Source organism: Urocitellus parryii, chromosome 1 (assembly GCF_045843805.1).
Source record: "Urocitellus parryii isolate mUroPar1 chromosome 1, mUroPar1.hap1, whole genome shotgun sequence".
NCBI lineage: Eukaryota > Metazoa > Chordata > Mammalia > Rodentia > Sciuridae > Urocitellus > Urocitellus parryii.
The window spans coordinates 172,479,867-172,502,945 of NC_135531.1; the positions used below are offsets into that span (position 1 = coordinate 172,479,867).

The following is a 23,079-nucleotide window of genomic DNA, read 5'->3' on the forward strand; positions in this document are numbered from 1 at the left end:
GAGGGCTGCTCCGCATGAAGACCGTCAGGACGACAAAAAGTTTCCACGTAGGCAGATGGTGCCAATATTTAACTGAACATCAGTTTCTTTTTTTTGGAAGTCTTCTTTCATACAGTTTGTCATCACAGGACAAGGTCTGCCCAGTGGGTGCATCTGCCCTGTACCCTCACTCCGCTGCCCCCCCTCCCATCACACACTTAGGACAATGCCTGCAGGAGGGGACACACTTCCCCATCTCAAGCCGGAACTGACATTTTCTGTTTTCTGGAGTAAAACAGTTCTTGGGGTAGGATAAGATCTCTGCTTGGCAGAAAGCCCAACTCTGGTGCTCTAAGCCTGAAACAGATAGCAAGCAGGTCCCTCTCCTCTGGACTGCGTGTGGCCCCAGCCACCTCCTAGTTCTAAGGATTCTTCTCTCCTGGCAGATTTTAAGGGAAGACTGGACCCTTTAGTCCCTCATCCCCTTACGTAGCCAGAATCATCAGTGTATCACTAATTTCTATCAGTGTGTTTCATTAGTTTCATACTGTTTTACTAATCCTAAATCTAAACAGATTTGTTCTAAAGAAGACCATTCTATTTTTTAAAGTACTTAGTGACATATGTATGAGCTTTGCATGGACGAGCTAAATAAGCACATGACCCTTTCTCATACACTCAGAACCTGCACATCCATGTAAAAACAGGATCCATTTTTGAGAGATGTGAAACTAGTTTATTTGTAATAAATAATTATATAATCTATCTGTATATGCATATATCTATATGCTGTGTCAAGTGGTAATGATACATTACAGTCAGTGAGAGATGGTTTACTCCTCTGTAAGGAACAAGATGTTCTCCGTTTATGTAACATTAGGTATAGATTCTGTAGACTCCATTCCCCTTACCCTGCAGCATTCTGTACCTCTCACAGTACTGTCTGCCCAATAAAGACCTTTACCTGTTTTGTACGGCACGGTGAGGCAATCTTTGAGAGTCGACATCATGCGACACCAACAAAATCAGGGCTTGCCATCATGGGCAGGTTTTCCATTGCAGCTGAAGGATGATATATGGGAATGGTTGCTTTTGCTTTTAGTGGGAGAGCAGAGACCTTGAACTGTTGTTTTTGCTTCTACAAGGCAGGACCACTGCACATTCAATTTCCTGGACCAGAGCATGGCCGATTCCTGGGTCCTCCACTCCAGCCTTCAGTGCCCTGTCTCCCACTGGGCTGGTTAAAAGAAGGTATGGGTTAAGCACCTCTAATCCATAAACCCTAGAATCAAAATGCTCTGAGATCCACAATACTTCGAGAGCCATTATGATACCACAAGTAGAGAACTTCATTTGACTCCATGTGCAAAACACAAGTGCACTGAAGATACTGCACAAAATGACCCTCAGGCTGTGTCTAAGATATACAGGAAACAAATGAGTTTTATTAGACTCGGGTCCCATCCTGGAGGGGTCTCGTTATGTACATGTAAATATCCCACAACCTGAAATCTGAAACACTTGTCCCAAACATTTCAGTTAAGGGACACTTAACCTGTAGCTTGTTCTGCCAAGTCACACAGCACTCAGACGGGCCTTTCTGTGAGATGTTTGCACGTAGCACAGAAAAAGTCTGTGAGCAAGTGTGATAGATGAGGATTCAATATTTTTCTTTTCTGTAGATTTTCTCACTGTAGCTAATACACATTGTAGAAGTTTAGGGAAAGTAGATGACGAGGTAGCAATGCCCAAACCGAGGTTCTCTGTATTTCCTTGGCACCTTTTTTTTTTTTTTTTTTTAAAGGATTTGTGTAGCCTCTCTGTTGTAGCCAGTCACCAGGCAGTGCTTGGGTTTTAGAGTCCAGGCTAGGTCCAGCTCCTTGATGTGGCCTTGTGCTTCCAGGACATCTGCCTGACCAAGCACTCAAGATCCACTGATTCCTGGTTCAAACAATGCTGTTTTTTGAAGGGAGAAATGTGGTATAGGTCCAGCAAGTTCTTGCACTTAGGTAGTCTTTTTAGGGCCATTTTACTAGCCCATTTGGAAAGATTTTTAAATGTTTGGTGCAGTGATTGACAGTTGTCTCAAAAAAAAAAAAAAGTCTAGCTGTTCACTGATTCAGCTCCTTGCTAAGTGAGTACAGGGCAGGGAGAGTGGTCTGACCTGATTGGTAGATGTGCTGTAGGGAGAGAATGCTTAGTTCTGAAACGATTCCCTCCACAACCTCCTTTCTATCAGCCTTTTTGAATTTGTAAACTGTGAGATGCAGCTGGACAGCATGCATCTGTGGCTGACCCTGTACCCAGCCAGCCCTCACAAAAACCACTCCCACCTGTCACACAAGAAAAGTTTATTGAAAAATAAAGTTCTCCCTAGTTTTCTCTACAACAGTGGAAAACAAAGCAGAGCTCTCTATGCCAGTACAGTAACATTTGGACAGTGACACCTTATTTGCAGAATCCTGCATGACTTAACCCCAGAAGTGAACAGTAGAAAACAGTTGTACCAGGATTTGTTTGAAGACACAGACGCTAATGACCATTAGCTAACAACATCAAGGTTGTGACAGCAACTACAGTAGAAGGGATACACCATCTCCTTTGGCATCAATTGTTATGCTATGGTCCTGTTAATACTTGGGCAGGACAGTGAGCAAGATGCATCTCACGTTTGTACCATCTCAGCTTTGGCAGACACGACAGATGAAAGGTTCCTGACCCACCACTGCATCTGAGTGCCCACTACCACTCTCCCTCTCCCACCGATCCTCCATAGTCAGTGACCCTGCCTGCCAAATGGGCACATGCCTTTCCTGCTGTGGGGGTCAGGGAAGGGTTGAGGGACAGTCTTAAGGCGCAGCAGAATCTTGGTTAGAGAGTGAGGCTTTGAAGGAGGTAAATTCCAGTCATTTCAACCATAGAACTATAAGACTGCCGATCAGCTGAAGAGAAACCAAAGGAATTTGAAAAAGATACCAAACTCCAGAAAATTCCCCCATATTCCATAATCACAATCTATCCAGAGTTGAGTCAACTGGACGGACAGGAGATAAAACCTTACAATTCACCAGGGAAGCAAGAGGCTAAATCCACCCCACACCCCAAACAAACAGAAAACTGATATTTAAGTGAGTTGGGAAAACATCATTAAACCAAGAGTAGCCTCTGGGGGAATGTTCTGTAAAGGGCCAAAATCTGTGCCCTGGACATCAGGTGGCTTTCCCTGGGGAGGTGGGTTTTCTCTGGGACCAGGCCCTGGAATTAACCTTTATTTGGTGGAAACATGGGGTAACCAGCCTGTTAAGAGCCACCCTGACCAGCAGGGGGCAACAAAGGGATTTCCTGGGGAATGTATAAATTTCATTGGTCATTCTTTCCTCTTAAATGACACAGGAGAGTCTCCATTATTGCATTGCAGAGGCATAGGGTTAACTTTAATTCAAAGTGTACAATCTCTCTGAGATCGCCTTTAAATTTCTAACTCAAAAAGTTCTTCAAAGAAAGCCCTGGAATGTTCCAGAAGACATCAGTGGGGTGAGGTCCTGTATGTGGCCAAAGGTCACCTTCACCTTTTTCAATTCCAGTTAATAAAGTCTTGCAGCCTTGTTTCATTGGGAGCTGAAGTCTGGCATATTTTCAAATCAGTGCATTCAGGAATACAGTAAGATTTCAACTATCAGGGTAGGCACAGAACTTGGACAATCTAAACCAGTAATTCCTACAATACTTGGTCAACTTGGAATAATATTTTTATGTAGCTGTTATTTTGAATTAACAGATAGGGAGTGAGCTCTTTATTTCTCAGGCTTTATGAAATGCTAATAACAATATTTTAACATTTACTAGGGCTTACTAGGTGCCAGACACTGTGCTAAAACATTGAATCCTCACAAAACCCTAAGTGCTAAGAAAGTTAGGGTAACTTTTTTTCTGCATCCAGGACTATACAGCTAATTTGGTCTTTTGCTATATGTAAAAAAACTTGGTGTTCCATTTTTTGTTGAAGCCAACAAGAATGAAAGGAACTCACCCTCAGCTTTACAGAACTATCAGCTTCCTAAATGAGTATGGATCTATTTATGTTCACCCACTTAGTTACATGAAGATGCTCTGCAACCTCATAGGGAAGGGTAGGATTTAGAATAAAGCCAATATGGAAATTAAAACATTTTCAAATAAATAAAACAATCCAGGCTTGGGATAGTAACACATACAACATGGCCTGTCGTTAACAAAATATCTTTTTTTTTTTCTTTTAATCAAGAATGTTTGAAGCCAGGTACAGTGGTACATGCCTGTAATCCCAGCTACTTGGGAGGTAGAGGCAGGAAGATCACCAAGTTCAAGACCAGCCTGGGCAACTTAGCGAGACCCTGTCTCAAAAAATAATTAAAAAGGGATGGGGGGAACTGGGGATGTAGCTCAGTGGTAGAGCACTTGCCTAGCACGTGCAAGGTTCTAGGTCAATCCCCAGTACTTAATTAAAAAAAAAAAAAAGTTGAGGGGCATAGGAGAAGGTAGCAGTGTCTAACTATATACAGTCTAGGTAAACCACCTTGGTCTGATCTAAAAAGCACACACCCATCTATAAACTACAGCTTCAGTCAAATCCATTTCATTGACACTTGCACTTCCAGTGAATTATACTGCAGCTGTACTCCCAAAGGAGTAATTATTCACCTTCATTAAATCCTGCATTCATTCATCCACCAAGGAAATTAAAAAAAAAAGGGGGGCACAGAGTCTTCCACTTTCGTGATACTAACCAGCCCAAGTATTACCAGGCTACTGCTTCAGATGAGTTCAATGCAATCCCTCCCTGGGCTGGTCTCCTGCCTCAGCCACATCTCAGCAAGTGACAGGGTAGCAGGCAGCTTAGTAACTAGCAGTCCCAAGACAGACTCACACTGTGGCCCAGTCTGGAGGAAGCCAGCCCTTCCCTTGGACTTCTCATGATTTCATACCCTCCTCGGGGGGGTGAATGTGCCTGATACACAGACTGTGGCCTAGGGGCCATTTCTGGTGCCCATCCGGAACATCTCTAGTCACTCAAGGACCTAACACTCCTCAACAGCACCCAGATTCCAAAAACCAACCCCAAAGAAAAGTGAAAAGGCACAGCAGGAAAATAAACATCACCAAGAGACAGACTCTAACATTCCAAACACACAGCAAACACAAAAAGTAAACTATATTAAGCACTGACAAAAACCCAATCAAAGCAAAAATGCAAAAAGCATCTCCATTTGTACATGTGCAAATCAAATTGCATACACAAAATAAATGAGGTGTTTACTGGCATTCAAAGAAGTGTGTTTTCCCTTTCCGGAGTGTTTACTCTGGAAAGTATTTACCTTACAAAGGAAAGCTTTCTCTTAATAAATTAGATGTTTTTCCCTTAAGATTTTGTCTCAAGATCACAATGGGAAAAATAATTCCAAAGGCCAGGCAAGATATGGTTATAGCACAGGAAAACATCAATCCTGATTTCGGATCTCTCTCCCTGTGGATTGGTTATCAATTACAAATCAGTTTAGGTTTCCATATAAAAATAGCAATGGTAAAACTGCTGCAGGCGCCCAGCCCACACTATCAGAGGCACCATCCTTTTTCTTCTTCACACCCCACACTGGGCCCATGGAAGCCCCTCCCCAGTTTCCCCTGGAGAACCCAACTTGGAACAAGTCATAGGAGGTCTCGGGGCTGGTACACATTCAGGTGTCACCAACTCCATCAACAATGCCCTTAACAACAGGAGTGTGGGTTACTTTGCCCCAAGAGCAGCAGCCCCAGCCAGGGAACTTAGGTTTACTTCCAGCTGAGACTAGACTTAGGAAGTTAGAGGAATTTTTAAATGGGAGAAAGTGCTCTTCTGGGCAGCCTGATAAGAGGATCAGAAAGGTGAAGAGACATCCCGAGTCCAGGGACAGATAGGGAGTGATGCTTGAAGCTTCTGCCAGGGACAATGTTGCTTTACAAGGTTTTCTGCTTTCTGAACTCCCAGGCTTCTTGAAACAGTTGTCTGCTAAGTAGGTTGACACAGCCCAGCCTGGGAAAGCAAGCTCAGCCTGCAGGCGCCCCCTGCTGGTAGGATTCCCGCATGGTCATCAGCAACCTGGGAAATTCCCTGAAGAGCCCAGGAGAGGGCGGAGCTGGCCTAGGAATAACAGGTGTGGTAACCCAAGCAAACTCCCACTTGCTAGGGAGCAGCTAAGAGGCCCACTCACAGGGAAAAGGTCCTTCCTCAGAGTGAGGATGCCAGTTCTTCCCCTTCCTACTGCAGAAACTGCCATTTCAAAGCTTAAAGCCCGTGCACTAGCTACCATAACAAACTGGGTTTTATCTGGACTTCCACCCTTGGTGCTGGGCCCAGGCAAAGGCTGTTTCCAGCAAGTCCCTTGCATCAGTGCTCTAGGCAGAGGTGTTCCCACTGGTACTTTCCCTGGCAGATGTGCTCAGGGAACACCTGAAGGGTGGAGACCTTGACTGCCCCTCCCCACTCTCTCTGTCTCTGGAACTGGAGGTGAAATTCAGATCTACTGAGCAGTGATCTGAGGGCCTAAGGGGGGGGGGAAGGTTGGCTGTGCAGTTGTTATTTATGCACCATGGTAGAAACTGAGAAGCAGGCAGTTCAATTTTCCAGATGTAGAGGCTCCCTGCTCCCCAGAAAGCAGAATTTTTCCCTTCCCTCATTTCCTGAAGGCCTACTCCATCATTAGCCTCGCCCACCTGTTCTACCTGGCAGAGGCTCCACCTGGCTGCACCCTCACAGGCAGGGTGCTAGGAAACGGTCTCTGGTGTGGACTGCAGGCTGTTCAGTACACCAAACCACCAGCCAGAGCTGAGTGGACAATGCTGGCAGCTCCTACACAGAAGAAGATGACGGCTCACTCTCACAGGAATGGCGGAGGTGTCAGGGGCCTCATTTGCAGAGCATGGAAGCAGTGCTTCAGCGGATATGGGAACTTACAGAGCACAGGGCTCCAGGGTGTGTGGAAGGTGGGTGCAACATGTCTGCCCAGCCTGCTGGTGAGCTCATTCAGTGGGGTGGCTCAGCCCTCTCAGAATAACTCTGCCTGGAGTAAAGTCTGCCCAACACTTTCCCCCTTTGCAAGTGACACCAATGGGAGAGTGGTCAGGGCAGTGCAGGGCACTCATCCTGAGCTGTTCCTGCTCTCCCAGCAAACATCAAATGTTCACTGAGAGCCCCATTCCCTGGACTTTGGTGATATCAGACTCCAGAAGGAATATAACACCAGAACACCTGTGAGGTGTTCTTCGATAGTTGCACTAATCTTGAGAACCGAATGCATTCCTTTCTGAAGCTCAGCTGTCTGAATGCTAGAAGGCCATCCCTCCGAGTCCAAAGGTAGTTTAGTTCTCTGAGTCCCACACCTCTACTCTCCTTATAGTAGCGTGTCAGAGAGGGCCAAGTTACCATGAATTAGCTAACAAAAATTCTACAATCCTGCATTTCTTTTCTAAGGACATTCTAGCCCAATTAGGGCCAAGGCGGGTGGGTTGGTGGGAACACACAGGAAAGGGTCTCTCTTGACTATAAAGCAGATGTCCCTGGCTGTCTTCTGTCCACGACTGGGTTCTCTGGACATGACAGCCATGTCCCCCCTACCAAAGGGGTTAAATGTCCTTTAGCTGCCATTTGCCAAGTACACACAGGATGCCTCCACTTGATGACAATGCCTTGGACAGTTTGCCTGTGTTTCCAAAGCAACAGTTTCTTTTGCTCTGCTGCCACCTGCTTCCAGAAGTCAGGTCCCCATAGCTGCCCTTGAGCACACCATTGGCCCCACTGTACCTGCCTGAGGCAGACAGAGGAACAGCAGTATGGAGAATGACTAACAGTGGGAAATAAAAGAAGAAACGTGTGATGGATCCCCTTCCTCCCTCCCTGTCCCCCTCCCTCCCTCCCAAATAAATAAGTTAATGGGTTTAGGAATGTTCCCAAAGTTCTTTCTAATCAGCTCATTTCTCCTCTTTTGTTTTAAATGAATCACGAGATTTTTTTTTCCCCCACCCTGGAGCACCTGCATTGACAATCTCCCTACAGCTGCTCCTCACAAAATAGGAAGGATGTTCCTTGTACCACAAGAAGCCAGGCTCCTTGCCTCACAAATGCTCTTGTGTTTGTTTTGGTGAAAACTCCCTGGGGGAGGTGTTAACCTCCTCGGGAGCAATCCCAAATCCAAACCTTAGACCACAAAAGTTCAGGCTCCGGCCAGAGTCCCTGAATGATTTCTGACCCCCTGTCTCTGCCCAGTGGAGCCACCATCTTCCCCAGCGAACTGCATGTGGGGCTGAGCTGGCAGCTGCTATAGGCAGTCTTTACAGAGGGCCACTTGGCCCTTGATGAAGTCCCGGCAGGGGCAGATCCTCCGGTGCCTGGGGTGGGCGCCTGCACAGCTGAAGAGCAGCAGGTCCCCTTGAAACACACAGTGCTTGCTCTTGGGGTCATAGGAGGGCTCCAGGATGTCCTTGGCCAGCTCTGAGCTTTGGCAGATCACTTCATACCTGAAGAGGAAGAGAAAAGCACATGGGTTGGAAATGCAGGGGACAGAGCTCATCCCTGTCACTGGCCACATTGGCCCACTTGCTGAGGTGTGGGAGACGCATGCAGTTCTCCTGCTGCAGAAATGAAATGGTGCCCCTCTAAGTCAGAAATTCTTCACCTCTAGGAACCTCAGCTCTGGAAAGACAGGTGTGCCTGGGTGTACACGAAGGGGTTGTCTTTGAGGCTGCTCTGTGGTAGAGGAAAACTGGAACCAACTATCTTCTCACCAAGTAGGGAATCGCCAAATAAACCATGGCCATCCTGTACCTGTGGAATTCCACACAGAACTCCAAACATGAAAAGTGTGCCCCAGCATGAGAGCTGTCCCACAGGAGGGCAGATTATGAAATAGGATGTACAATGTGGTCAACCTGGTGTGCGTGTGACTATCCAAGCCAAGATGGCTGCACACGAAAGTGTTGGCGGCGAGCAGAGGAACAGCACTGGGGCTAAGTGCTGGGTTTTTAAAGTATTTTTTTGATTAAATGTTTAAAAAGATTCCCATGATATGGCCTTAGTTTCCACTGGTGAGCAACTGGGTGCTCTCCCAGGGACTTCCTGCCCAGAATCTTGGAGTATCACATGACCCTTCAATACAGCAGATTGTAATCCAGGCTACAGAAGGAGGAGCCAAGGCTTCAGGATGAGCCAGGCCCTGCTCCTGGGGCTTGCGCTCTTTGCCATCTTCTCCCCATAGCAGAGTTGTCTGAGGGGCTGCAAAGAATACTCTAGGATTTTTGTTGTTGTTGTTGTTTGTTTCCAAAGGTACTGGCCACCTATCTCCAAGGGCTTTCCCTCTCACCTGGGATGCACTGGTTCACCCCACCATGGCTTCTCCAGAACAACAAGGCTTAGCCTGGTGCCCTGTGTGGAAGCCAGTTAGGACCTGGTGCTGCACTCAAGTTCCAGAAACGAGGTGTAGGGGGCCGGACAGACCTGGGTTTCAGTTCCTGGCTTTGTCTCTTAAGAGCTGTGCAATTCCGGACAAAGGATGGAGTCTCTGGGTGGCTCAGTGTTTTCCTCCGTAAAATGGGATAAACGATCCTTGACTGCAGGAATCAGAGTGGCGTTTCTAGAGCGCTTGGCGGAATCCGATTCTGAGTGGTGGTCGATAAATGTCAGCTATTACTACTATTGCTGCCATTGCCATCACGACCCTGGCAGGCCCTGGATGGGTTATGTCACTTTCCTCCCTTGCAGATGGCATGAATCTACACACACCAGCCATTTCCATTGCTTTGTTCACAGAAGTCTCACTTCTTGCTGGGAGGGAGGGAGATTAGAACAGTGAACTTGAGATTTCCCACTACCTCTGGGAGCCTTCCAGGTGGCAGGGAGAAGCACCGCCCTCCTTCTTTCTCCAGCCAACCAGTGGCCTGGGCCCTGCCTCCTTTGGCCAGTGTTTATCTGGCGATTACCAGCACATCTGCTGAGGCTTCTGGGACACTCCTCCAGGCTGCCAGCCTGGCTCCTGCTCAGCCAAGGCTGAAGCCCCACTGCTCCCGGAACCAGCACTCCCTGGGGCTCTGGCTTCCCTGACGCATGCCAACCGGACCCAGCTCTGAAGCCTGCTCCGGAGGCCAATGCCCCTCTTGACTTGTCCCTGCAGTCACCAGGGGTGTTCTACACTTTCTCAAGTGCCCTAACACCCCTGGCCTTGGTGCCACCTGGGAGATAATGATGAACTGGGAAGAAGGCTAAAGTGAGCATTTCATGGATTTCCTGAAAGGAAAAATGAGTCAGAGACTATGTCCTTGTCAGTGTACCAAACTGGCCATCAAAGAGAAAGGGGCATCTGGAGTTGAGCTGGGAATGAAAAGTTTACATGTGGTGAGAAAGAACATGTAATATTTCTCTTTCAAGGTCTTACTTATGTCACTTAATGTCTTCTAGTTCCATCCATTTTTGCTTCAAGTGACAATATTTCAGTTTTTAATGACTCAGTAATGTTCCATTGTGATTATGTGCCATATTTTCTTTATCCATTCATTTGTTGAGTACCTGGGTTGATTCCTTCCAATTTTGGCTATTGTGAATGGTGCTACAATAAACAGAGATGTGTGTCTCTCTTTGGGAAAAAAAAAAAAAAAAAGCTTACATGTAGAATGTGACTTTGGGACACAGATTTATGTTTATGCTACTCATTTATGTGGGTGTATTACAGTAGCTGCTGTGACCTCATTCAGACCAGCTGCCTGGAATGTGGCTCACCGGGAGTCTGGAAATCTCTACCACCACTCTCAGACCCTGTGGTGGGGGCAGAATTGCTGGAGCCATGAAAAGCCTTCCTATGCCCTCCCAGGTCACCTGTCCCCAGGCGCCTGTTCAGTCTGCTTGTGTGTGTGTACTTGTGAGTGCACACCTGTGAATGGGTCTCAACTGAGGCTGTAGCAGGTGACACATGCTGGGGAGAAGCAGAGACTCCCACCAAGGGCTCCAGCAACTGTCACTTCCTGGGGCCCCAGTGAGGGCACACCTCAGACAGCTTCCTAAAGGTTCACTGATGTGTGTTGGGGTATGTATGACCCTACGCACCTCTTGAACACCACCTAACCCCAGGTCTGAGCATCTCCAGGGGGGCCCTCCCTTTTGTGGGTGTGCAGGAACCTGTCCTGCAGCCCTGGGCAGGCAAAAAAGCTACTCCATCATCTTTGTGTAACTAGTGAGCAAAAGTCACCAGAGAGGTGCCTCACTGGATTAGACAGCCTCCCTAGTCCAGGGGTCCTCAGTCCCTAAGAGATCCCCGACCTTTTCAGGGTACACACAGGGCTGCTTGTGCCTCTCTGTCCTGGTGATATCTATCTTCTTCTCAGGGACTCCAAGCACCCTGTGTGTGTTCTCTCATCCTCTCTCCCACAGTTCCACAGTACTCTGGGACTGGCCCATGACACTTTTCTTACAGGTTGAGTTTGGGAGTTTCTGGGACCCCTCAGCACTCAGTGCACAATTTTTGGCTCTTGAAGAAGAATAAGAGAGCAAATTCTCCTCCCATGGGGCTGCCACCTTCTTCTTACCACAGGAATTAGGCTAGGAACCCCAGCACTAGGTGGAGGATGGAAGGCACCAGCCCCTCCCAGACAGGACACAAGCCTGTCCTACCTCCTGCTCCTGTTCCTCCCACTGGTCCCTGCCCCAGAGTGCCTGCCTTCTCTCCAAGTCCTGGTAACTACTCTGATTCAGGGCCATCTCCTTTCTTGGTGCCAAGGCACACACAGTCTAGATTTCACAGCTCAGAAGACCTGAGGGGCCAACACAAATGCACCTCTGCTTCAGACAGTGTTATGCCTACATCTATCCATCCTATGCTGAAAACATATCAAAACATGCACTGAATACCCAACCTACTGACCACACCAGCTTAGCCACACAGCACCTTGTGGAGCAGGTGGTTCCCTCTGGTGACAGTGTGGCTGACTGGAGTCTCAGCTTAACCCCACTGCCCAACATCGTGAGACAGTATTAAACCACCTACACAAAGCCTAGAAAAAGATCCAAATTCAAATCTGGAGCAGAGTTTCTGCTGAACATCCATATCCTCACACCAACCTATAGTCAAAAAAATTGTAAGCCGCACCATCTTATGTTAGGGGTCACCTGCAATTTAAAATTTTGGAAGATACACCTTTAAGGGGTAGCTAAGGTCTGGGGATGTGGCTCAGCAGTAGAATACTTGCTTAGCATGTGTGAGGCCCTGGGTTTAATCCCCAGAATAACAGAGGTAACCAAAATATAAAGTGGGCTTCATATTAACACATGTTCCTTTTTATGGAGCTGAGTCCTCCCCGCGCTGGGTCATGCTGCAATGATCTCTAGCACTTCAGGGGCTTTTTGCCCTTTTTAAAAGACCCCTGGCCTGCTCCTCCCTGATTCAAGATGGCCACATGGATGCTCCAAAGGACGTGATTTATGTAATCTGTTAAATTCATACTATACAGCGAGGACAGGTGGCTCTTAAAGGTCGTGGACACCCCAAGACAGAAAAAAAGCTTAAGCTCAGCTTAGAACCAAGTCCCAAGTTGGAGAAGCAAAAGTAGCCCTAGCTTGTGGAGCTGCTAATTACTAATTGGCCATGAATATGGATGGGCCAGGATTACCTCCACGCTGAGGAGGCACTCAATAGACTGCCAGATAGCTGGGTTTTTTAACAACATTATCTGTATTTACAAATGCATGAACAAGTTATTCAGTAGGGCTCTTATGTTCACAGAATTAATTTTAGACGGCTTTATTACGAAATTACCATTCATTCCAGCCTCCTGGTAAGAAAACCCAAATATCCACTGTGGGGAGGGATGGAGGAGAGAGCGATCGCCTGGCACAGGGTCTGACTGCAGGACTGTCCCACACCATGCCCCTCTCTACTCTGTGGATCTGCGTGAGGCATGAAGGAGCAGGAAAAGGCGGCAGTCTGGCCAGGAAACTGGTTTTTGAACTCTATCGCCTAGAATTGCCTGGAAGGAGGGGCCATTCTGTTCTTCAGCAAGAGCTATCCATTATCATCCTGTTGGTCACCCAGGATGTCCCCACTCTACAGCTGAGAAACTGATGGAACAGAGGGCACTAGCCCCTTTCCCAGCAGCTGGTTGCCCTTTCTGTTCCCACTGACCCAGACCCTTATCCTGGAGGCAGGCCACCTGTGTGGGCTCCAGGCTAGTTCTGAGCCAGATCTCAGTCACTGTACAGAGACTAAATGCCGTGACTCCCTCCCAGACTTGGAGGGAAGACCCCACTGCTCAGGAGTCCCATGCAGGTCTCATTCCCAGGAGGCACCTTCTTGTCCTCCCTTTTCCAGAAGAGGCTGCATATAGGCAGAACTAGGAGTACAGTGCCACATCTGTACCAAGCAATTTCAGAATTTCTATACAGTGCTCAGGGTTCTCAAAAAGCCATCTTGCCCTGGGAGATATCTGCAAACGGAGCCAGTGGAAAGCCGGCCCCAGAATTCAACATCTCTGCTGTGGAGTTGGAGGTTCCGTGTCAAAGCCAGCCCTCTTAGGAAGCTCCCTCCCCTCCTTCTTCTGGCCTGTACTTTTATGTTGATGGTGGAATCAAGGTAGCCTCTGGTTACCTACCCCATAAAAAGCTGGGTTCCCGTATAAAAAGAAAAAACAGCATCCCTCACAGCCCTGCTCAGGAGAGCATCCCTACCAGTGATGCTGGAGACCATGCATTCCAAAGGGAGTTTTATCCCATGTTTCAGGATAGCAAGACTCACAGGAGGGAGCAGGCCAGCTCAGACCACCATGAACAATAACCACAGTGGCCGGGTATGAAGCCAGAATGGGGGATAACTGAGCCCTGATCCCCAAGACCACTCTATTCCTGAAACATCTCCTTCAAACCTAGGACAGCACAACCATTGGACTGAATCTTCACAGTTAAGATAGCAGTCCTTATTGTTTATAGGCATGTATCTTGGAGAAAATCCCTTATCAGGGAAATTAAGGTGGGAGACTAGATGGTGGACCGAGGGTGGGGAGTGATAATATTTAGGAGAGCAGAATTCGTACTGAGAGGGATCAGGAGGCAGAAGGCAGAAGAAACCTCATGTGGAAATCTTGGAACTATAGATGTCAAACTCAAATGCTGATGCAAAGGGAAAGGAATGGCATCACTAAACAAACTGCAAGTATGAGGCAAGAAGTTCCAGGAACATAAAGGCCCCTTCAGATACAGCCCTGGCCAACATTCCCAGGCCTGCACCTGTGTGCTGGGGAGGGACCCAGCAGTCAGGTCTGCTGAGGCCTGATGCATGATGCACCAAAGGTTCCCGAGGAAAGTTGGAGAGGGGAGGGGACCAGAAGAGGGGAAGGTGGCACTTGGAATCTGTTGTGGGCAGTTTTGTGCCAGCTGCTCCTCCCCATTTCTCATTCCTTTCTGACTCCAAAGTTGAAGATGCCACCTCCTTCCTATCCTGCTCAGACTCTGCCGGGGGCCATCTATGGATCTGGCTGCTGCCAGAGGTCTCAGGGGTGGGTCCACCCATGGCTATGATTCTGTGCCACCTCCACTCCCTGTTCATGGGTGTGGCATTAGCAAAACCAACATCTCCCATGATCTCTAAGGCCAGATGTGGCATTATTTATGCAAATACAATGCCCCTACTCAAATCCCAAGTATACCAGGTGACTTCATCTTACTGAACACTGAAAATGTAGGGGTCTGGCTGCAAACTGCTGCCTTCACCCCATCTGTCCCCTAAAGCCCACAGCCTGGAAACTGAGAATGAGCACCTCTCAATCTGACTCTAACCCAGGAAGCTCACAGAGGCTGAGTTGACCCCCTTCCGTTCTCTCTCCCCATCCCAAGGTGCTTACTTCAGTAGGTCCTTGTCCTTGTTAAGGTGCTGGAAGAATGACGGCTCACAGATGAGCTGGTTCTCCTGGCACACCTGCTTGCAGGACTGCCCAGGCTCAGCAAGCTTCACTTGTAGGGCACTGAGGGGCGGCCACATCACCTGCCCGTGACAGAAGTCCTAAAAATGAAAACATAGCCATCAGCCAAGGGACCAAGGATGCAACTGGGCATCTCCACCTCTGCCAAGCCATCTGGAAGATGAGAGGGACCCACCCTGCTGTGAAAGAAGAGTGAACAGGAGAGTTGGGAGCCAGTTGGACACACCCCGAGCCAGGTCTTGATTTGTCTCATTACCAGCTTCCTCAACCACAGAGGGGGACGACAGCAGCATCTCCCATGCAGGGCTGGGGGTTGAGGGGTGACATCTGCAGTACACATAGCACCTACTATGGTTTGACCATGAGGTGTCCCCTTAAAGCTCCTGTGTTAGTGAAGGAATATTCAGAAGCAATATGATTCGTTTATGAGAACTGTAACTTCGGTCTGTCCTAAATTGAATGGGTGGCAACTGTAGGCAGGTGGGATATGGCTGGAGGAGGTGGGTCACTGTGGGTGTGTCCTGGAAGGGTACATCTTCCCTGCTGCCCCTAATCCTTTCTCTCTCTGCTTCCCAGCCACTACAAGATGAGCCCCTTTCCTCTACCACTGCCCTTCTGCCATGCTGTTTGGCCTCACCTCAGGCCCAAAGCAATGGAGTTAGCCAACCGTGGACTCAATCTCTGAAACCATGAGCCCCAAATAAACCTTTCTTCCTCTAAGTTCTTTTTTTTTAGGCATTTTGGTCACAATGACAAAAAAGCTTACTAACACAGTAACACACTGGCCCACAGGGGTGGCTATTCACTATGGTCACATCAGTAATGCCCTAAGGGCTATCACAATCTGCCCTTGAAGGCACAGCCTCACCCACCTGCACCAGCTGGCCAGTTCACCCCTCTCTGAGTCCCAAGACTTTGTAAGGATTTACTGAAATTTTGCAGCTACCTAGTATGACCTTGTTTTAACTCAATGACAAAATGCTGAGGCTGTGAGGTGGAGGACGCCACCAAGGACCCAGAGGCATCCGGAGCATCACCTGACACAGTCCAACATCCTTGCCAGGGACTCTGTGCTTATTGGTTGAAAACAGTGACTACTATGTCACAGGAACTCGACAAGTAGAGACATATGTGAAGGACACGGTGCCCCTAACAACATATGGGTCATATGGGGCAAAGCCAGTCTCTCTGGGATGTAGAGTGAGGAAGCAGCACGCTGGAGGGAGACGCAGGGGTGAGGGCATCATGAATGATGAGAGGCTGGGGAAGGGAGGGGCAGCCACTCTCTGACCTGGGACCTCCTGTCAGCTGTGCCCAAAGCAACCTTATGTAAGCGCCAATGATGACCCTGGTGCCCAGAGCTGCTCTGCTTGCCCAATGGACCCAAGGCAGAATGGCTCCAAGTCCCCAGGCGACTCGACCTGCTGAAGATGCTACCTGTACAGGACCACAGAGGACCTATGTATGATACTCCCTCAGGGAAGGGCCAGTCCTCAGGAGTGACGATTAGAATGCTGGGTGCATGGGTGCTTTCTGATAATGCACCCCACAGAAAGAGGGGACACATGCAAAGAAACCATCTGCAACAGCATGGCAGCATTGGAAAGATGAAGCAAAGGGCTCCATATCATCCAAAGGTTGAATTTACACAGACACCTATTTAAAGACAAATAATACACCAAATGAGGAGGTTTCCATGCACTGACATAAGAACATCTCTGAGGCATGCTGAGCAGTGAGAGGAACCAGGTAAAGGGGGCTCCCAGTGTGTTTCCATCTGTGGCAGGCGCTGGGGTGGGGAGGCACAGACATACAGAAACGTGTGTGTGCTATTCCAAGAACACCTCCTGCTGGTCATGCTGCTGCTGAGAAGGGAAACGCAGGACTAGGCTCAGGAGATTCACTTTGCAATGTGTGTCCTTCTGGAAGACTATACTTTTCCTCAGGTTTCCTTTCCCACTTTGGTGTGGATGAGGAAATTAGTCATCTCAGGGCCCAGAGCTCCTGGCACTGGGGCACACAGAGGAAACGTTCTGTCCCACCCTTGTTTGTTGCAGAGAGTGTTGCATGAGGGACCTCCTACTGCCCAGCAGGTCCTCTAGCAACGAGAAGGGTGCAGCTCCCCAACAAACTGCATCCAACAGGGGCCTCTGGCACTTCTTGTGTGTGAGTGTTTTTTATTTTTTATTTTTTTTTAAACCTTGTGCCTGTATTACTTTTTAATGAGTAAGCCAAGACACAGCAAAGAGAGCAAAGAAACCTTGCTCCTCCCCGATTCTGCAGCCAGCAGCCAGTGAGGTCCACCCTGACTCTCCCGTTTACTAGCTAGGTGAATCTTTGGGCAAAAATACTTAACGTTTGGAGTCTCAGTTTCTTCCTCAGAAAAACAGAGATAAAGATAGTGATGATTCCCTGTGCTGCTGGCTTCTCTTTGCCTCCTTCGTAAAGGAGGTTAAGCTGCTGAGAAAGGCAGCCTGCAGGTGGCAATCCCCTGGCAGGACCTTCTCTTTCAGTCTCTACAAAGGACTGCATCAGGCAGGTCTCCACATCACTCTCCCCTGATGAGGGAACTTGACTCCACCAGTCTGAGTTTGTGGCTAAAGAACAGAAACGCTTCCCCCAACAGTGGGCAGAAAACCTAGAGCCAGATTCCTAGCAACAGAAAGCACAAGACTCCAGAATGGTCTAATAATTCAGAGATAGGGAGAAATACACTGGATTACTTAGGAATGTTGAGATGCAGCCTAATCTTCTGAAAGTGAGGCACGGTGGCAGGTAAGCAGGGTGTCCTGAGACCTACACATCCCTGGGCATCACTAGGCAGGGAGACACATCTGACTTCTCGCATTCATAGTGCTTTTGAGTACAGTCTAAGCCCTTGCTCAGCCAAGGGCAGCAGCAGTAATGTGGACCTGGACACTGTCACTAAGGGTGACAGCATGACTGCACAGACCCGATATCCAAATGGGACACTGTGCACTGATGGCCACTGTTCTTTCATATGACTGCATGGGGAAGCCTTGTATTTTATACCCTGTGCATTCCACCAGGATGACCGTCATCAGACAGGAAGAACGAACACACACACACACAATGACCTGGAGTTATTGGTTATGAGAACTGAGAGCTGCAGGGGCATTTGGAAGATGTCCAGGCCGACATTACTGTGCTGTCCACGGCTGAGCAAGGGCTGTGCAAGGGCTTAGACTGTACTTAAAAGCACTGTGAACATGAGAAGTCAGATGGGTCTCCCTGCCTAGTAGTGCCCAGGGCTGTGTGGGTCTCAGGACACTCCGTTCACCTGCCACCAATGTGGTTTGCCTGGCTGGCTAATGTAAGCATCTTTGCTTACAATTCCTTAGGAAAAAATGGATAACTTCACAGCTTTTAACTATAATAATAAAGAGATGTGAAATCCAGCACACTCCAAAGTCTACAGGACAGGCAAACAACCAGCAAACTGACATCAGACCATACCTGCCTCAGATGAAGCCAAGTGGGACTTTCTTTTTGAATAGGCCCAAAGGCCCATCTGTTAAAACCTGATCTCTGGTATATCACTACTGGGAGGGGGTAGATCCTGTAGGAGCTGGGAACCTAGTGAGAAGTCCTAAGGTAACTGGGAGTGTGACCTGAAAGTGATATTAATAATCTGGCCCCATCTTGTCTCTCTTTGCTTCCTGACCATGAGGTAAGAGGTTTTGCTTGGCTTTTTTTTTTTTTTTTTTTTTTTGTGTGTGTGTGTGTGTGTGTATGTTGCATGAAGTAGTGACATAGGCCCAAAGCAATGGGGCCAATCAATCATGGACAGAAACCTTTTCGATTTGTAAGTTGACTATTGCAGGCATTTTTTATAGTAACAGCAAGCTAACTAACACACCTGGATTAGGCTGGGTGATTAAAAACCCATGAAGGCTAAAGTGGAGCCTGGATTTTATGGCTTCTAAGAAAACTGACATCTCTCTTCATGAGCACCTCAGAGCAGAGGAGAGCTTCTCTGTGCCTCTTGAGTTGGAGGAAGATTAAGAAACTTTCTTATTCATTCTCAGCCTGTACAAGGCCAGAACTAAAGTTAGAACATAGATCCCGCTGTGTTGGAGAGGAGGTGATGTGGCAAAGGACTGGATGGACAAAATTTGAGGCCTTACCACGTGGCACATTACGCAGCAGGTCTGACCTCCATTAGAATGATGCTAACAGGGTGTGAGAATGGCGGCAAATGTCAGATGCTCCACGAACACTTGTCTCCATCCTTGGGCTCCTCCTGGGAAGAGCTGCCTCCACTCTGTGCAGCTTTCAGGCCCACCTCATTGGAGAAACAGACTAGGCAGCCCCAGATAAACAGATGTCCCGTACCTGGTCTAGACCAGGGCAGGGCAGGGCAGGGCTGCGGGGTCTGGCAATGGGAGTTGGCCTTAAAGCTACACCGTGGGCTTCCTGCTTCTTTGTCAACCTCAGCAGCCACCCTTCTTGGGTCCCTGGCAACAGGCCTGCTCAGCTCACTTCTGCACAGCAGTGCGGGGGGGGGGGGGGGGGGGCTCCAGGCACCTTGCTGCTGCTCACCAGGAAGACTGTCTGGCGTCCTCCCAGGAGGCCCAGAAGATCAGGAATAGTAAAAATAGCAGCAGGACCTTCTTAAAGCTTGGGGAACCATCTGGAAAGCCTGAAGGTGTTCTCAGAAAGCACACCAGGAGTAAGGTATGAGGGACCTGGGGGCTTGGGCTGAGATCCTGGGGGGGGCTTTATAGATATAGTCTCCCAAGCTTTCTCTGCCTGTCCTCTCACATAAAACTGGGATAGTACCATCTGTCCTTCATCCCCAGATAATTCCTGTGGAATGGAAGTGAGAGGACTAAGGAGAAGGTCCCTAAGATGTTCAAGGTAATGCTCTAGGCTGGACCATTCTGAATAGTCAAGCACAATTAGTAGAAATTTGGTGACTAGTTGAAATAATTGTTAGAGAGGCATGCAGATGGAGTGTGTTCTAGATATACACAGATATACACAGCAATTTCCAATCTGGTTAACAAGCACTGGGCCAGAAGCCTCTGGATCACTGCTGCCCTGGTCCAGAGGCTGAGGCCAAGCAGGAGGGGTAACATATGACAATTCATGCAGGACAGCCACCTCTGGGCCCAGATGCTCGCTGGTGGAAATGGAAGTCCCTGCCAGAAGCCTCCCCTCACTGAAGGTGCAACCCCTACTGGGTACTCACAGGAGGCTGGAGGTCTTCAGTCTCATTCAACCACAGCACAGGCTAACACGGCAACGCCAAGGCACCTCATATCTGCGCTGCAGGCACACATTCACTCATCTGTTCATTCAACACATATTTGCTAAGAGACAGAAAAGCACCATTCATTCACAACTTCACAAACGGTCGTTCAAGCCTTATGCTGGGTATTAGAAATAGGAACACGAAAGAGACACAGTCTCTGGACTCAGAGGTTCAGTGCACAGGCTAGTAAGAGAGGCTGACACTTAAAAAAATTACAGAACAGAATAAAACACATGCCCAAGAAGGAGGTCACCTGGAGGAGCAAAAGAGTGACAGTGGTAGCAATTAGAGAAGGCTTCTAGAAGATAAGGATTTTCTAGGATGGGTTTTACAGGCTGAATAGGAGTTAGTGGCTCCTAAACACCACTAACAAGGTGTTTTGCATATAATTGGTGCTCATCAAAGAGATGTTGAACAGAACTAAATGGTCTTGGCATCCTGGGACTCTGATAGTAGCAGAAATAGAAAAGGAGACTATTCCAACCTAATGAGGCATTTATGCAGCCAGAATGAGATATACACAGTAATTTCCAATCTGGTTAACAAGCCCACTTAGAACACACACCGTCTGCATTCCTCTCTAACAATTATTTCAACTAGTCACCAAATTTCTACTAAATGTGCTTGACTATTCAGAAATTTCCAGGCAGTAAGCATAAACCACAGTGAGAAAGGTTTATTCACCAACAAAATCTATGAGAAAACAGGTAAATGCAAGCTCCGTGAGGCGAGGTATGGGTGCTGCCTCTATCATGGAGGCTAACTGGTGACACAGAGAAAATGAGACTCACAAACCAACCCCAAGAGCTAGAGGAGACAGGGTGGGGCTGCCTCAGGGGAGAAGCACCAGGTGGAGGGGCCATCTGTGCCGGGTGGGGAGGGTCACCTGCTAGCTGCAAAGCAGAGGTGCGGGAACAGCAGAGAATACCATCTATAGCATGTACAGCCTTCACCACAAACCCTCCACCCACCCGGTCCTGACCAGATCAATCATGGAGTTACAAAAGCTCTGACACATTAGGTGTACATGGATCTCTATGGAACCCACATTGTCTGGAACTGAGAAGACAGGTTCATATGTACAGGTCTAAAGGCAGGAGCTACAGGGAATAAGGTCAGGAATTTGCAAAAAAAATAAAAATAAAAATGAATAAAAGGGGGGTTGATAGGACAGGTTCCAGACCATGAAGGGGGGATGTGGCTCACATTCAGCTTCCCTGGGGGGCCAAGGCACACATTTGTTACCTGTATGATAGTAGTGAAATCCAGGGGCTGGCACAGAATGTTCAATAAATACTGATGACTGATTGGGTTAAGTCAGCTCAGTTGCCTGTTGGCACCCACCATTCTTAGCCTGCATGACCCTCAAAAGGAAGTGAACACTGTCCCCAGGTGCTTCACCAAAGGAGGTGTCCATTTGTTTTCATAAAGGCAACCAAGAATGTGACTGTGAAGCTGAGCAATAAGGACTGATGTCCACAGACCATCCTTACGCATGTCAATCATCTGAGCCAAAAATGGACCTTGACAGTGACGCATAAATCTACCATATTTCATTCTCCTGGAACACTGGGAGTCTCCTTAGGAGAAATGAAAAAACACATCCACACAAACAGCGGATGTTATAGCAGCACTCATCGCACAGTCAAAATCAGTGGGGGTCCATCAGCTGGTGAATGGACAACACATTGTAGTACATCCACTCTATGAAATACTATTCAGCAATAAAAGGAAATAAACTCAGATACACACTACAACCTGGAGGAGCCCCAACAACATATGCTAAGTGAGAGAGGCCAGAAATCTCCAGAAAAGGCAAAGCTGCAGAGAAAGGAAACAGATAAGTGATTCCCGAGGCGGAGGCAGAAACAAGAACTGATTGCGGACAGATATCATTTTGGGGTGACAGAAATGTTGCTAAACTAGACTGAGGTAGTTACTGTTCATCTTGATCAATTTGCTAAATAAACACTGATTGCGTCCTTATATGGAGTGATTTTTATGGTCTGTAAATTACACCTCAGTGAGGCTGTTAGAAAAAGATACCTTGGCTGGTTTCTGGGCTCCTGCAGCAACAAACAGTTAAGGCTTTCAGAGTGCTCATGTGGGCCAGCTACAGTTCTTAGCCTCATCATGTATTAATCTATTGATTCCTCCACCAACACCATGAGGCAAAAGCATTATCCCTATTTCACAGAAGAGGAAAGAGCACAGAGAGGGTAGATAACCTGCCCAGGGTCAAAGTCAGTGGCAGCAGAGCAGATGTGAAGATTCTAGGGTCCAGCACTCTATTGCCACCCCTCCAGGCTCCAGGAGCAGATCGACAGTAGCCTCAGCTATTTCAAGAGTAAAGACTTCTCAAGCCAGTGCCCATCTTCTCCCCCTGCCAATTCCTTCTCCTCTTTTGTTCGGGGACCTCTGTCACCTCTACCATCTCCCTGCCCTGGGACTACCCAGACTCACTAAGAGGCTTCCCTTGCACCTAGAACATACACCAGTAAGTTCTACCTGGACTCAGAGGAGCAAGACAGCTCCTCTCTCAGAGGAGCTTAATCAGTTTCCACCGCTGTTTTTGGACTTGACTCTTCGTCCCTCCATATCTCCAGTATGCTTTTCACATGAATTCCAAGGCTCTTTATAAACCATGAGTGTGACTGACCATCCTGCACATTCACAGTCTTTATGGGGAGTGGAAAATAGGGTAGAAGAGAGTCTATGTGTGGCTTTCAGAAACCCATGAGAACACTGTCTTTCCTTGCTATGTTATCTAGCTGGAGGCAAATACAAAACTTCCCTAAGAAATGCACAAGGAAAACCTTAACAAGCCTGGACACACTCAGGGAATAATTGCCCTTGAT

General features: G+C 47.9%; 1 protein-coding gene across 1 annotated transcript in view; it reads right to left on the reverse strand.

Moving 5' to 3' along the window:
* Positions 1-7,936: 7,936 nt before the first annotated feature.
* The window catches only part of Mgat5 (alpha-1,6-mannosylglycoprotein 6-beta-N-acetylglucosaminyltransferase), a 331,078-nt gene continuing 315,935 nt past the window's right edge, over positions 7,937-23,079 (reverse strand). The window contains exons 17-18 of the mRNA XM_077798161.1: positions 14,866-15,023; positions 7,937-8,508 (exon numbers count right to left, since the gene is read on the reverse strand). Of these exons, the coding sequence (XP_077654287.1) occupies positions 8,310-8,508; positions 14,866-15,023 (357 nt within the window). The 3' untranslated portion in view covers positions 7,937-8,309. The remainder of the gene's footprint in view (positions 8,509-14,865; positions 15,024-23,079) is intronic.